General features: G+C 55.5%; 1 protein-coding gene across 1 annotated transcript in view; it reads right to left on the reverse strand.

Moving 5' to 3' along the window:
- Window positions 1-1,252: 1,252 nt before the first annotated feature.
- Window positions 1,253-13,130, reverse strand: part of MYT1 (myelin transcription factor 1) — a 45,995-nt gene continuing 34,117 nt past the window's right edge. Inside the window, exons 17-23 of the mRNA XM_041733562.1 lie at window positions 11,271-11,333; window positions 10,829-10,912; window positions 7,598-7,819; window positions 6,626-6,717; window positions 5,889-5,992; window positions 3,501-3,644; window positions 1,253-3,188 (exon numbers count right to left, since the gene is read on the reverse strand). Coding sequence (XP_041589496.1) covers window positions 3,048-3,188; window positions 3,501-3,644; window positions 5,889-5,992; window positions 6,626-6,717; window positions 7,598-7,819; window positions 10,829-10,912; window positions 11,271-11,333 — 850 coding nt within the window. The 3' untranslated portion in view covers window positions 1,253-3,047. The remainder of the gene's footprint in view (window positions 3,189-3,500; window positions 3,645-5,888; window positions 5,993-6,625; window positions 6,718-7,597; window positions 7,820-10,828; window positions 10,913-11,270; window positions 11,334-13,130) is intronic.

Below are 13,130 nucleotides of genomic sequence, written 5' to 3' on the forward strand. Positions count from 1 at the left end.
GAGGCCAGGTGGCCACAGCCAGATGAGAAGGGGGCCCAGGAGAGCAAGGGAGGAGGGAGCCATAGAAGTTGCCAGAAGAGAAGAAGCCAGGCTTTAGAGGCCTGATACTGTAGACACTGAGAGGAAAGAAAGGCAAAGGCGGCAGGCAACAGGGGTGGGGAGGTGATCTGGGGTGCAGTGAGGGCCCATAGGCCCCTCTCCCAAGGGTCAGCTGCCCTCCAAACACACCAAATGCCCCCAGGTGTCCTGGACCCCGTCTCACTCAGATAGGGTTTGGAAACTATCAGAATTTCTGAGAACTGGGACGCCAGTGGCTCAGCGGTTGGGTGTCTGCTTTTGGCTCAGGGCGTGATCCCATCCTGGGATTGAGTCCCCCATCGGGCTCCCTGCAGGGAGCCTGCTTCTCCCTCTGCCTGTGTCTCTCCCTCTCTGGTGTCTCTCATGAATAAATAAATACAATCTTTAAAAAAATAAAAAAGAATTTCTAAGAACTTTCCTTTGTCATGTCAGATGGAAGCTCCAGGTTGACCTTAGGGTCAGATTCCCAGGGAGGTCCAAAGGTTGACAGTTCAGGTTGAATGTCCAAAACCTAAGTCTCACCCTGGGAGAGCTAGAGCTCCACCTGACCCTAAAGTGTGAACATAGTGAGGTGCCACTGCAAGGCCAAAACACCAAGCCGGAGAGCTTAAGTCATAAGGAAGAAGGAGGAGGAGGAGGAAGATGAGGAGGAAGGGAGGGGGAGTTCATTGCCCTGTAGAACTAGGAAGTGCAAGGGTGGACAACCTTTAGGTATGGCTGGATCCGGGAGCTCTGAAGAGATGAAAAGATGAGCGTTCTCTCACCCTCTTCCTTCCACCTCCACCTTAATCTCTCCAATTCTCAGCTCTGCCTCCTTCCGGAATGTCTAAGTTCTCTCATACTGGAGATGGCTTCCTCCTTGTGGCCAGAAGAGATGGCTTGTGGCAACCCCCATCCCACCCTCAGCCCCACCCCCCCCCACCTCTGCCAACAGGAAGACTTCTCTCTGAGCCCAAGAGAAAGTTCTGCATTGCAATGCCCATCATGTGGGCAGGGACAGGGCACTGGGACTTAGACCCCCTAGAACCACACCTCGGGGGAAAGATGTTGGTTCCACACGGGGTATCAAGAAGAGGCCCAGGTGGAAGGGTCCACCACCCACCACTCCCCCAGAAGGTGACGGGTTGGGGCTCCCAGGGACAGAGACGGTCGCCACAGCACACACGCTCCCGTGCACAGTCAGAGTGGACTTTTATTAGGAAATCACCCTGCAAACACACCGAGAAGTGCTGTGCTGTGGGTTCCACGCGTTTCCTGAGGAAGGGGATCACAGTATCGGAGCTGTCAGAGGAACAGGGAGCCTGTGAGTGGGGACTGCTCGGTGCCGCCTGTGGCTAGCACTCCTTCACAGCAGCGTGACTCAGCCATCAAGAACCAGCACACAGACGCAACACGAGAAACACGCCAGAGCACACACATCTGCGCTACACTTAAATAAATAATAAATACAGAATTCCATTTGCTGTTGTCCGTGCCTGAAACAAAAGGAACCAAAGGGGTAAAGAAAACCAAAAAGTCTTTCTTTCCATTGGACCAAGGGAAAAATATCCCTAAATTATCAAAATTCCTCAGTTACAAAATACTTTTTTAAAAATTCCATTATTAAAAGAATAAATAACAAAATATATAAAAAATAACTTGGTTGCATCAAAATTATAAGAAGACTTCTATATATAGAAGTCACAGCAAGATTTTTTTTTTTTTTTTGTGGCCTATCTCATAGTCCAATAGTTAATTTTGCTTTGATTTCATTGATTTACCTCTCATGGTGTCCTGGTGTGGGGTCTAGCTGAAATAGTACAAAATTAATAAATAAAAATGTTAAATAAATAGCAAATGTTAACATAAGAGGTTGTGAATATAAATACTTACATCTTGACAAAATTAAATAATTTACAGAATAATTAAACTAACTACTCTTTTATCTCTTTCAGGAAGTGCAATTTCTCTACGTTTAAATACTAACTTGGAATTGTAGTCACAATTGATTTGGACTCTATTTACATGTTAGGAACATTGTGTTTAACACTTTCTATTAAATTTTTTTTTTCGTATCTTGAATGGATCTAAAAAGAAGTGAATCTTGGTGGTCTCCGAATTAGGAATTTATCCCCTGACCTTGCTGACACCATCGCCACCTCAGTCAAGCTCGGCCGTGACCCGGGTAATGTGGCAGTGACGGGTCATGGGCAGGGGTGAACGCAGAGAGCCAGAGACCCTGGCCCTGACCCAGACCTGGATCTGACGGCCGCAGCCCCAAAGAGGGGGCGTGACCCCAAGCTGTACAAGTCTCTGCAGGCTTGGGGTGCCAGCTACCCCTAGATGTGTGAGGTGCGCTAATGTGGAACTTCCAGGGGCAGCCCAGGTTAGAGTCCTCAAGTTGGCCGTGCGTGGGCTTCAGGTCTATTTCTAACCCTCTGGAACGGTGCTTTGCTCCATCCTTAAGACAAAACTGAATTAAATGAAAACAGAAAACACACTTGCCACATTGACCTCACTGAGCAGACGCGCACCCTGGGGCAGGTGCTCCAGGCTGACACTGTCACACGCACCACCCGCCCCGTGCCCACGGCTACCCTCCCAGCCTCGACAGACAAAGGAATACTGTGGTTGCAAACTCCAAAACTTCCCTGAGAACCTTGTCCATGAGCTTCCACTGGAGACTTTGAGCTGCTCTTCAGATTTCTTTCAAAAAACAAAAATAAATCACTTTGTAATACTTCCTGCCTTGCCCTGCGCTCGTGTGGGGAGGTCGAGGCCTCCAGCCTGGCAAGCACAACGGGAAAGACACTGATTTCCAGGCACCCCTTTGGATAAGCCCACCTGAGGCTCCCCTGGGCTGCCAACCAGAAGTCACTGTGAGTCGGGAATCTCCGCTGCGGGGGCAGGGCGAGGGAGGTAAACACTGGAGCCACGTTGGGGTGCCCCAGATGTCCCGGTTGGTGGGGTGGCTTCGGGGGTGACGAGGTCTAGACCTGGATGCCCCTCACAGCCCGTTTGATGCTCTCCAGGAGGTCCTTGTTCTCGGGGTTCTGGTAGCACTCCTGGTTGGAGTACATGTCGGTGAGGGTGCTCACGTAGGCATCGAAGTTCTGCTCACATATTGGCTCCTGGAGAACAGAAGCAGGTGAGCAAGACCCATCCGTGCAATGGGTCCCATGATTTTCAGAAGCCACAGAAATCTACGGATGAGCATTAAGCCCATCTCCTCCTGTGCCACCTGACACAAGCCCACACCCACCAGGGGCAACGCTGGCATCGCTGGGCCGAAAAACCATGAGTGACGTGCTGTGGACTCCTAAGCTGTTCAGGGGAGCCAGAACCACCACGGCCAACAGCCTGCCAGGCACAGCACCCTCCTCAGAGTCCTGGGGGTCAGCCACCAGCTCTGGGGCTTGCCTGCAGGGCCCCATACTGCTTACCATGTGCGGAAGGCGGATGTTGGCGAGACTTTGGATGAGGGCTTGGCTGAGGCCCGACAGCTCCAGAAACAGGGCTTCATTCTGCTCCTCGATGAGCTTGTTCTCCTCCTCGATATTCTTCAGGCTCTTCTCCATGGAGGAGATCTGCACCAGACCGAGATGGGAAATGCCTCCTCCTCCCATGGACCACGTCCCTCACATCCTCCTGGGACACACCCGGCATGCTGACTGTGCCACATCTCATGTCTCTCTGGGAGAGGGTGAGGAGGCAGGGACCCTGCCCCCTGGATGGAGGAGGGTATGCAGTGACAGGGCCAGGGGCTGTGTGGGGCCACGACTGTCCCTGCCGGGTCAGGAAGGCACCCAGACTCAAAGCGCCCGGGGCTCCAGTCCCTGCCCACCGCTAGCTGTGTACTTAAGTTTGCCACGTTTTATCGTCCTTGTCTGTAGTAGGAACACTGCATCCACTTTGTGGGGTGTCTGGCCACCTTTGGGTTTTCCCTGCACCAGCAAGACCAACAAAGTGCCCTAATAAAATTGTGGAAGGCAAAGCAGAGCCGGCAACTGCCTCTCCCTCTGCAGCTCGTAGCTGAGCGGAGCCGGCCGGTGACCCCCCAGCACACCCCGACAGCGACAGCGACAGCGACAGCAGGGCTGACGGTCACGGGCAGTGCTGCCTGCCCTGAGCGCTCGGGGCAGCAGGCAGGTGAGTCTCAGGGTCAGGGCAACGCTACGCAGAGGTTCGCAGCCAGCGTGGGGCAGGTGGGAAGCCTACCCTGGGGCTTGGTGTGGAGAAGACATGCTTGGGAGGCCCTGCCCCAATCTGACCGCATCTCAGGGGAGGCTGGAGGCAGAGGCAAGTCACACAATGTGCGTGGCATGCTGAAGCATGCCCTAGGTGCAGAAAGGTGAGCTACCTTGAGGAGGCGGTGGATGGGATGGAGTGCTTTCCTCCAACCGCGTGGCTGGGAAGCATTGCGCTTCTTCACTTGGTAAGAAGTCTTTGGCTTAAAACAGTTTGAGTGGGAGTTAGGGGCTTGCCTACTCTTGCGGAGCCTTTCTACAGAGCACAGGACCCAAAACTCCCTCTAGAGGAGGGTCTGAGACAGTCCAAGAGGATGCTAGTGAATAAAAAGGTGGAAATCAGGGGAAAAAAAAAATCAGAGGTGCTGCCCCAAGGTTACTTTGGGAAGGGAGAGACAGGGTGGCAGTCACACAGTGATGTGTCTCGGCACCCTGAGGTGCCCAACACTCCTCTGCTTCCACTGCCCGTGAACCTGGGGAAGCTGCTGCGAGGCAGAATGAAAATCCTTCCTGATCCCTACGGGCTGATGCTATTTTTATACCGGCTTCCAGAGCACGGAAGGTCAGCATAAAATCTTCTTGGCCAATGGAGGAAGGAACAGCATAACAAGACACATGGGGCTCCCACATGTAACTCCGCAGCCTCTGGAAGGGGCCTCACCACCTTCCCATCTGTGCTTTTCGCCCTCAGATCCTGCAGGCCTGGTCACCTCCTTGACCCTCTGTCCCTCCAGCCCTAAGGGACACAGCTATGTGTGGTCATTCCTTCTGTGCCCCCAGCTCTGCTCTGGCCCCTAGCTCAGGACAGCGCTTCTTTTCAAAATAAATCCTTCACTGTATTTCTTTTTTCTGATGACAAATGTTCATTTTGGGGGAAATCAGAGAGATAAGACACAAACACTTAAAGTAATTCGTAACCCTATCCCATGGCGAGTGGCTCTTTCTGGGTCAGACACTTTTTCATAGAAATGTATTTATCAGGGTGGCTCAGCGGTTGAGCATCTACCTTCAGCCCAGGCTGTGACCCCGGGGTCCCGGGATCGAGTCCTACATTGAAGCAGGGAGCCTGCTTCTCCCTCTGCCTCTCTCTCTCTCTCTCTCTCTCTCTCTCTGTCTCTCATGAATAAATAAATAAAATCTTAAAAAAAAAAAGAAATGCATTCATCCTGCAACAATGTCATGGAGTTGCTTCCTATTATCAGCCCCGTTCTAACCAGTGAGGACCTCAAGGTACAGACTGCTCACGGGTTTGCCCGGCCACCAGGCTGCTCTACGGCAGCACTGAGGTCAAATCAGGCTCCGGCCAGGCCCTCAGGACCTGCCCTGTGGGGCTGCTCCTACTGACAGGGCTAGCAGGAAAGCCTGCCAGGGCCCCGGCGTGAGCCCCTCAGGACCCCCACTGCCAGAAGTACTACCCAAGCTGGCAGGTGTAACCTGTTCCGAGCGTCCCCGAAGGCTGCAGCCATCAGCTCAGCCTGACAGCCCCTTGACAAGGAGCTCAGCTCTCCCGCCTCCCGGAAAAGGAGGCTGAGGACGAGGAACCCCGAGGCTGGGGGGGGGGGGCAGGTGGACACCACCACCCACCTGGGACTGCAGCTGCACCATGGCGGCCTCCATCTCAGAGTTGGACTCGTTCAGGTCGCGAATCTCCTGGTTCAGCTGCTTGATCTCCTCATCGTTCTCCAACACTGCTCCAGAGAGAAACCTTGGTTGTGGCTCTTGGCTTTATGCCTTGGCCTGCATGCAGGGGTGCAGGGGAGGCCTGTTTTCTAAATGCAACTAGGGACCCTTTCCAAGCAGAGGCAACCGGCCTCGCATGGTGGGCAGCTCATATCCCACGTGTCATGCTGGAAAAGTGAGCCTCGGACACTAGGAGCCATGTGTCTACGTTTGCCTCCTGCCCCCGGGTGATGGGTACAAAGGTATAAATCTCTCTGTCAGGGATTAATCGCTAAGGTAAAGATGGAAGCTTTCCAGGTGATGCTGCATTTCCTCAGCTTCCCTCTTCCTTGAAACTGAGTTCACAGCCCCACCAACCCCCGAGAATGTGGCTTCTGATGCCGCCAGCAGGGCTCTCTGACGCCAACACGCACCAATACCCAGGTTAGAGCCAGCATGGCACTCGAGGGCCAGGAGCCCAGACTCCAGGCAACCAGGAGTTTGGAGCTGAGGCTGGGAGACCTGTGGGCTCAGGTCAGGGGTCTGTCTCCACCAGGACTCACTCCAGGAGGGGCTCAGCCTCCCTCACCCCTGCTACCAGGACGGCTCACTCTCCCAGGTCACAGAGATCACTTGGAGGAACTGCAGGAGGGACACCTTACCATCACTTGTCTTGAACTTGGTGCTGAGAACCTCATCCCCTGAGACTTTTCCCTTCTTTCCAGCAAAGGTTGCTCTGGGACAGCCAGATAAGCTGGAAGCAAAGGTCACACACAAAAAACCAGGGCAAGGTCACACACGCAGGGCCAATCCACGATGATACATCGCAGCGAAAGCCAATCCTTGCTGGCCTGCGGCCTGGTAGGATCCTGGTTTGGGACTTTCTCATGCATCTCCTTTTGCCCTCCCGCTCACTGGCTCTGGCCCCCAAGCCGTCCACTCCCTTACTCAGCAGCCAGGCCCTTCCAGCTCAGGACACTGCCCTAAAGGCTCGTTCTCAGGCCTTCCTCACTGCTCTCCCCACAGCATCTGCCCCTTTGGCCATGCCAGGTACCTCGCTCACGTGTTTGCTTATAGTCTGTGCCCCAGCCACCAGGCCCAGACCAACTCTTGTTCTCTGCTCTGTCTCCTGAGCCTGGTATGTGGCGGCCTTTCAGTAAAAGCTTGTGGAATCACTAGCTCATCAATCTTGTAGGTAGAGACGAGGGCAGAACAAAAGAAAGACAAGGAACGTTTCTGAAGGGCTGTGTGATGACTCCCTGCACCTCAGGAGGAGAACGGGGGGCCCACGGGCCCCCGGCCCTGGGCCAAGTATCGGGGCAAGCAAGCGCCCTGGCGGGAGGGGCAGGGCACGAGGTACGACAAAGCTTTCCGTGAGAAGCCTGCAGCCTGTGTCAAGAACACACTCAGGGCTCCGCTGGCTCTTGCTGCAGGGACTACACTGTGGAGGGTGCCTCACGACAGCAGCCACGTGTAGGGCCACATGTCGCAAACACCGGGACCTGGGACCCACCGTTGTCTGTGGCTTGCCTGGGCCGGGCCCCCTCTCCCCCGGAGAACTAGCGGCTGCCACGGAGCCCTCGCGGCCCTTCCTGACCAGCGCGGCCGCACGCCGGAGCACGCAGGACACCTACCTCCTGTGGGTGAGGAAGCTGCCATTGGCGTGGCCGGAGCCGTCACAGCCCGGGGTGGGACAGGTGGGCCCCTCATTCTTCAGCGATTTCCAGGAAAAGGGTGAGCCGTTAAGCGAGCCCTCTTTCTGCCTCCGAGCGGCCAGTGGGCAGCCAGATGCGCTTCTGTGTGAGGCGTATTTGCCGCTGATGTGACCGAGCCCCACGCAGCCTGGAACAGGGCACCTGGCGCAGAGGTCAGAGGTGAGCACGGGCACTGAAGCCCGCAGACGCCCGCAGCCCCGACGCAGACTCGCCCGCTGTCACAGAGATTCCCGATGCCCCAGGGCAGACCTGCGGCCTTCCCAACCCCGAGGAGGGCAGCAGGGATCACGGCGCCTCCCGCCTCAGCCTTGCGCAGGAGCGGAAGGTCAGCAGCTGCCGTCTGTCCCCTCCCCTTGGGAGCCACGATGTCCCTGGGCCCTGGGAAGCTCTCCGGGACCTCTGGGGCCACAGCCGGACCTTGCTGCCGCATCACTTCTCCATCACCCCGCGACGAGGAGTGAAACCACCCAGGGGCCACTCCCTGGGAGACTGCTCCAAGCACAGTGTCTGGGGGCCCTGGGGTCACAGAAGGTCACAAGGGCACCCGGAGCCAGGCAGTGTGAGGCAGCTGGGGCCGCTGCTGTTCCCCAGCAGGTGAGGAGACAGGGCCTCCCCGCCCAGAGAGGCCCCCACACCGGCCGCACGTCCAGGGTGGCCAATGCAGACTCTTCCTTGCCTCCTTGGCCTGGACCCCTCTTATACCCATCCCCTCTCTTCATCCCTCTGTGTGGGCCTCAGACTTGTAGGATGGCCCAAGGTCATCCTGGCAATCAGTCCGGAGTGGAGACAGGGCGGCAGGTCCTGCAAGGAGCTCGGGCAGGTTCCACTCTCTGTCTGCCCCTCACACCTGGGCACCTCTCAGCTGTGGGTGCTCAGTGGACGCCGGGGCCGGGTACTCGGAAGCACCTCTGAGCACCCAGCATCACAAGATCAAAAGACCAAATGAGAGGCAGCTCTTCGTGGTTAAAACACACAGTTAAATCTGAATTCATTTTACTCGTGTTCTTTGCAAAACCCTAACTCTTCCTCTCATTAGGATTGATTCCCGGGAATTATTCATACTGGGTATTTCAGACATGTGGACAGTAACACTGCTTCTCTTTCCCTCCACGTCCCTCCAGGGTCCGAATCGTCAGAGCTGTCAGGTGACCTCACGTTAAGGTGTGTGTGGGGCACCAGATCAGGCCGCTTCCGTAAGGCCCAGGTAAGCGGGTGGTGGGGCCCGTGACCCCAAGGGCAGAGGCGTGACTCTTCTGTCGGACGCCGGGGTGGCGGGGACAGCAGTGGGGGTGGGGCACCCTGCACAGGCGATGGGCCTTGAGCAGCTCCTGACCCCCACGCTGGAACATCCATGGATTTTATGGCCAGTTATTCAGTTTTGGCCGAAGGGATTTACCACAATGTGCTGACGTGACTTAATCTCAAACGGCGGGGACACAAGATGTCCTAAAAGGGATCTCTTCTGCCACCAGCCCTCCACATGCCAGCTAGCACGTGCTCACGAAATCCCGTCACGCAACAGGACCTGGTGCACCGATTAAAGCTTCTGCTGCGGTCTGCACTTGTTTCAAGATGACAGGCAATTATCAATACAGTGAAAGTTTATGGGGGCGGAGGAGGCCCTATAAAACGGAGGCACTGAATGCCCCCCGCCTCCCTGCCTGCCCGCCGGCTTGCCGTGGAGCCAGTAGGAACTTCATCCATCCTGTAAATGCTGACCTGCTTCTAAGTCATATTCTCCACTTGGCTGCAAAATCTTATTTTTTAAAAAGCAAAGTTGACAGCACACTAGGAGGAGGAAAACTGTTCTTCCCAGTTAACTTAAAAAGTGCTGATCTTGATTTTAATCATTTGCAAATGCAGCACAATTCACTTATCGTATCCCTGCAGCAGGATCCTTGCTAAATCCATAGCAGCTTGCATTTATACAATCACAGGCAAATTCCTGGCTTCTCAGAAGGATAAATACTCTTCATCTGTCCTCGCATTTATTGGGCTGCGTCCATGACACCAACATCCATATATTTTGGGTTTTGATTTAGCACTCATTATAGTTTTATTGTAAAAATTTAATAAATGAGCCACAGCCTTTTTACACCAAACAGCTGGTGGGGCTGGCCCCTTGAAGGATGTGATGCTGGCCCATCAGGCCTCTCTTCTGTGGCCAAGCAGATGTTTGCATGCAGCTGGGGTGAGCTCCAAGGAGCTACAGACCCTTGGTCCAGATTGATCCCCTCTGCTGGGTGAGCATCCAGCTATTCTTGGCCCACGGCAACCAATCAGAGCAGACCTGCCTTCTGGGGACCTGGCCCTGACCATGCCAGCCTCAAGGCCTGCACCACAACGCGGCCAGAACTGTTCCTTCCAGTCCTCAACTGGCAAGGGGACCTGCTGCTTTGTCCACTGTCAGCTCTGAAAGTCCTGGGAAAGTTGAATGGTGGTTCACTCTGTTTCCCCCTGTGGCCCAGCCTCGCCCCTACGGGCAAGTGGGGGACTCAGGGCACTCCCAGTACCAAGTGGGGCACTCACAGGGTCAGCATTCACACACAATCCCCCTGATGACACGCTAGGCACCCCCGAGAGATGGTCGGGAGTGGGTCTCAAGGACTTAGATCCCTTAAGGCCCCCTCCCCACAGCAGTGTCGAGGTCCCAGTTCAGGGCGACACTCTGGAGCTCCCTCTTTCCATACCAGCTCCCTGCAGACACATGTGAGTGTGCAGACACACACGATTCAGACTGGCGGTCTTTCTAACCATCCTGTGCTCCTCGACTCCCGCACCTGACCTTCCCCGTCAGACCACAGCTGTGCAGGTTTCCCGCGGGGCTGCTCCAGGCCCGAGCCCACACCAGGTGGCCCCCCAGGAGCACGGGCAGCAGGGCTCTTGGCCTCTCCTGGCCCCATCAAACACCACCAGACCTGAGAAGCCCAGACAGGAGCCAGTGCCCAGGCGTGACCTCAATACCACACACACGGCTCACAGCTTCATAGGTGTCCATGTGCACAGCAGGAGAACCTCTGTAAAAATAGGCATTGCCATGGACCAACTGTATTAATGAAAAAGGAGTCTAGGAGCTTTTTTAAAATTATAACATACAGGAAAATCCCAATTCTGCAAACCCCCAAGGGAGTCAGCAAGACCTCAACTTACTTCATCAGCTCAGGATCTTCTTTATCATCCTTTGTGGGTGTCACCCTGGCTCCACTTTTCTTGGCACGAGGGCAGCCTGACAAGCTAGTTTTGAAAAAGAAGAAAAGCCACGGCTATCCCAGAATGACCACTTCTTACCCACTTCTGCCCCAGCCCTCCCTCCAGCTGTGTGATCAGCAGCACCCGGGCCGTCCCAAGGAGCTTCTGTCGTCGAGCAGAGTGGGGGTAGAGGGGCCTTGACGGCAGGTGTTGCCATGAGCCCCTGGTTCTGGCTGCAGAAGGCGACCTGATCGGGCGTCGGGGACACCAATCAGATTACAGACATGAAAGAGGCTCTAGCTGCCCCAACATCAATGTCTGACTTGGAGCACGGCAGCTTCATCTGCGCAAGAGGCCCGCCCTCCCCTGCCCGGCCGGGCACCTCGGGGCGCCGCAGGCTCACCTTCTGTGGGAGGCATAGTTCCCCGTTATATGGCCAGAGCCATCACAGCCGGGCGTGGGGCACCTGTGGAAGACAGTGGAGCTGGAACCAGAGCCAGTGAAGACACTTGACCACAGGAGCCCCTCTGTGCCCAGCCCCCATGCGGGCCCACCAGCCCCCCTAGCACTGGTCTCTCAAAGGCGTGCACGTCCTGGTCAGCCTGCTTCCATGACGCTGGGCCTTCAGAACTCCGCCACCCGGTCTCCCTACAGGGTCCAAGAAGCCAAGACAAGAGCATATCTCCAGTGCAGGAATGATGGGCTCCCATTTTTGGCCTTCTACAAGGTTCTAGACTGGACTAGAAGGTTCCAGAACACATATGGGCCTTTAAACAGCATTCAGAAAGGCAACCCTAACACCTAAGACGGGTTCATTTTCCCTGACATGACCAGGAGGAAGAGCACTGTTTTCTGGGAGGGGTCCGTCATCTGAGGGAATGAACAGACGATTACTGAGCGCCCGTGACACACCATCCACAGCGCTGGGCACATAGAGGTGCAATTTGCACAACCAGAGGCTCCTCAGGGGTGGTGGGCCCTGGCCGAGGGTTATGATGGGAGACACAAAACCCAGAAGCCCACTTGATGTGTCCAAAATGTTTGACAAACATCATGTAGAAGGTAAAAACTACACTTTGATATACAAGTATGGGTTTTCTTAAATTACTCTTCTTGAACGTCCATGGTAGAAGAGTGAGTGAGCTCCTGCTGGTGTCAGAGCGGGGAGTTGTGCGTGAATGTGCAGGTGGGTCCCTGTGCAACCCCGCAGGACCTTGGGGCTGCATCTGGAATCTCACAGAATATTTATCAGCCATTTCTGGTTTCATCCTCTCACAGAGAAGAAACCGTGGAAGCTGAGGCTGTTTCTCAATAGAAAAGTGACCCCAGGAAGGTCAAGGGGACTCACATCAGCTACAACAGGACACAATCAACAGACTTCTCTGTGCCCAAGGCCCTTCCTCAGCATCCTCTTCCCCTGGCAAATGCGGCCTCTGGCGTTTGGAGCAAGGCTGAGGAAGCTGGTGCAGCCAAAGGACTCCCCACAGCTTTCGGGCCGCCCCCCAGAGCTCAGCAGGCCAACACTGCCTGTTTCTCATCCAAGGAAGCATAAAGCTGGCACGGCAACCTGGAGGCGTCAACGCCCATCCCTCCAGCTCCTTCTCCAGTCCCGTGGTCTTTCTCGAGCACCTTCTTGATCCCCGTCCTGTGAGCCACACATGGGGATGCCTCCTGGGTCTGCCGGCAGGCCCACCGGGCAGTTCACCCTCCCGTTGGGTTTGGGGGTAACTCAAACCCTACGAGGTTATGACGGCTCCTGCTCTGGGAATGTGTGCTCACATTTCAACCCACATACATTCAGGGCAAGGAGGTTTTTGCATTTTAATAGAAACCACACACCGCCTCCATCTACATGGGCTTCACCCTTTCAAACAAACCCCAACCAGGGCAAGGCTCCTGCCGGGACACTTTGTGTCTCGGCATCATCCAAGGTCCTAGGGGCAAGCCTGCTGCAGACACCGGTCCCATAGGCAGGAGGGGCATGCCTGCCCGCCAGCTCCAAGTGCCCTGCAGGCACTCTCACGGCCTGTCCCCGCAGCAGCCCCTTCCTGCTCTCTTGGGAGGCCAAGTGCAAAGAGTAAGGGTAGTGCTTCTCCTTCCAGGGTTTGCAGCTGCTCGGGTGGCTGCCTGTGGCTCCACTCCTTCTCAGCTTTGGGCAAATGTGCCAGAACCCAGGCCCACCACTGTAGGTGGTGGTCAGGGCAGCATGGCCCCACAGAGGCCTCGGGCCTCAATGCCCACGAGCACAGGTCGGACTCTGGTG

The sequence above is a fragment of the Vulpes lagopus genome, chromosome 18 (assembly GCF_018345385.1).
Source record: "Vulpes lagopus strain Blue_001 chromosome 18, ASM1834538v1, whole genome shotgun sequence".
Taxonomy (NCBI): Eukaryota; Metazoa; Chordata; class Mammalia; order Carnivora; family Canidae; genus Vulpes; species Vulpes lagopus.